The sequence below is a fragment of the Poecilia latipinna genome, unplaced genomic scaffold (genome assembly GCF_001443285.1).
Source record: "Poecilia latipinna isolate Pla-1442-1.1 unplaced genomic scaffold, P_latipinna-1.0 Scaffold2044, whole genome shotgun sequence".
In the NCBI taxonomy this organism is placed as follows: domain Eukaryota; kingdom Metazoa; phylum Chordata; class Actinopteri; order Cyprinodontiformes; family Poeciliidae; genus Poecilia; species Poecilia latipinna.
The window spans coordinates 63,004-65,020 of record NW_015114660.1 but is presented as its reverse complement, the minus strand read 5'-3'; the positions used below and the strand labels follow the sequence as shown (position 1 = coordinate 65,020).

The window sequence follows — 2,017 nt, the reverse complement described above, 5'->3', positions numbered from 1 at the left end:
AGGATATTCATTTAGACTTAAAAATAACTCACCCTGAGTTACCATGATAGATAAAATGTATGTAATAAAAGTCATTAATGAAGGGAAAAAACTCAACCAGACTTTAAGTTTAGGGTCTGGTTCACAGAGTATGAAGTTAATTATTTCCCCAATTATTCAATGAAAAAAAAAAAAACCTCATTTAAGTAAAATAAAATTATAATCAAAACTTTTGGAATTGTAATGATTTATTTTTTAAAACAAAACGTTTAGCTTAAAAAACTTTTTAAGGTTTTTTTTTTATTAACTCATTTTTGTCTCGTGAACTTAAAAAGCTATTTGCCAAACAAACTTTTATTTGCACACATCAGGAATCTTTTCATGTGAGAATCACCAGCAAAACTTTGAGTCACAAACAAAACAAACTTAGAATAGCAAGAAAAGATTTATGACGTGCAAATAAGTTTGTTTTGCAAATAATTTTTTCACTTCATTATACAAAAATGTTTTTAAACTCTAGGTTAGGTTTCAACCATGTTTCTTGAACACATATTATATCTGGGATTATTTCTAAATCATAAACAAACTTTTTAAATTCTTGTCCATTGACTATTAAACTTCTGCCATTCCATTGAAGAATATGTAGAACCATTATAAAAGCTTCAATCCTAATCCTGAGCATTTTCTGTTTCAGTGGGACTCAAAATTTTGAATCATTTACCAGGTCTAGTTCTACTTATGCCCAGCTGCAGTTACCTGTTCTGGACCTCAGCATGTTGCTCATCCCCAGCAGCAGCGCCCTCTGCAGGTCTGGAGGAGGCTGAGCTGTCTGCACCCAGTAGCAGCTGACGGCTGCTGGGAGCTGCAGCTCAGGCGGCAGGAGGCGCAGAGACTCCTGGGTCACTCCCAGAGCTTCCAGTAGGACGTTCAGACGGTCAGAGAGCGCCACCTGGAGGAAGACCATCAGGACAGGGTTCAGTCCCTGAAAGCTCTGCTGAGGGACACTGGTAGACGAGGACATGAAGACAGGTTTACAGTCTTCGGTTTGAATAAAATCACCTGCGGCAGGGAGTCGAGTCTGAGCCTCTGGCTGGTTCTGGTGAACGTTGGCTCCACTGGGACGGATATCAGGCTGAGACCCGCTCTGTCAAACTCCACTGGAGTGAACTTGTCTTTGCCCAGCAGCAGGCCGTACATCACCTGTCGCAGCGGCCTGGAGGTCTGGTTGGCGCTGGGCAGCTCTTGGGTCTCAATGCCAAAACCGAGGTTCATCCTGTGGAGCCGCAGAACGTCCAGGACATTTTCAGAGAGCCGGGCCTGAGTCAGGGGCAGCAGCATCCAGCTGGGGACGAGGTCATCTTCCTGAAGGAGACGACACTGTCAGCTCGGCGTGGTTTCACTGTCATCAGTCCTGAACCCTGCTGACATCTGGACCTTCTGGAGAGATCCTGGACATTTCAGGTCCAGAGTTTGAAGCTTGCATCACTGCATCCCCTTCAGTGATGACTTAACATCAGTGAAACCTGATAAACGACTGAACATTTTAATACATGTTCTCAACATCGCCTTCTAGCCAGCCCTGAGTTGCAGTTCTAGTTGCAGGTGTTCTGGAGTGAACGGGTTTCTAAACTGGATACAGAGTGCTGGGAAAGTGAGTCCAGGGTGGGGAACCTGTTCTTTACCATAGCAGGGCAGCAACACGTCGATCTCAGCATCAGGAGACAAACTGAACGCCGACAGGAGGCTGAGACCAGCAGGTCCTCCTCTGATTGGCTTAAAACGTTCATAACTTTATTAAAGAACAACAAAAAAATCAACAAAACGTGCTCAAATTAATGACCCAACAACAATAATAATCTCAGTAATTATTGTTTCAACAAGGTGTTGCGCAATTCTGTGCGTTTCGGTTCCATTACCAAAATAACGAGCAGAGCAGGAGTTTAAATGAACTAATCAACCACCGCTGTGTTCAGGGAGGATTTTTAATGATATATATATATATATATATATATATATATATATATATAGTATTGTGTTT

At 42.1% G+C, this 2,017-nt stretch overlaps 1 protein-coding gene across 1 annotated transcript in view; it reads right to left on the bottom strand.

Moving 5' to 3' along the window:
- Positions 1-1,359, bottom strand: part of LOC106935916 (protein asteroid homolog 1-like) — a gene marked incomplete at its 5' end in the record, with an annotated part of 15,577 nt that extends 14,218 nt beyond the window's left edge. Inside the window, 2 exons of the mRNA XM_015016643.1 lie at positions 736-928; positions 1,039-1,359. Coding sequence (XP_014872129.1) covers positions 736-928; positions 1,039-1,359 — 514 coding nt within the window. The remainder of the gene's footprint in view (positions 1-735; positions 929-1,038) is intronic.
- Positions 1,360-2,017: the final 658 nt, after the last annotated feature.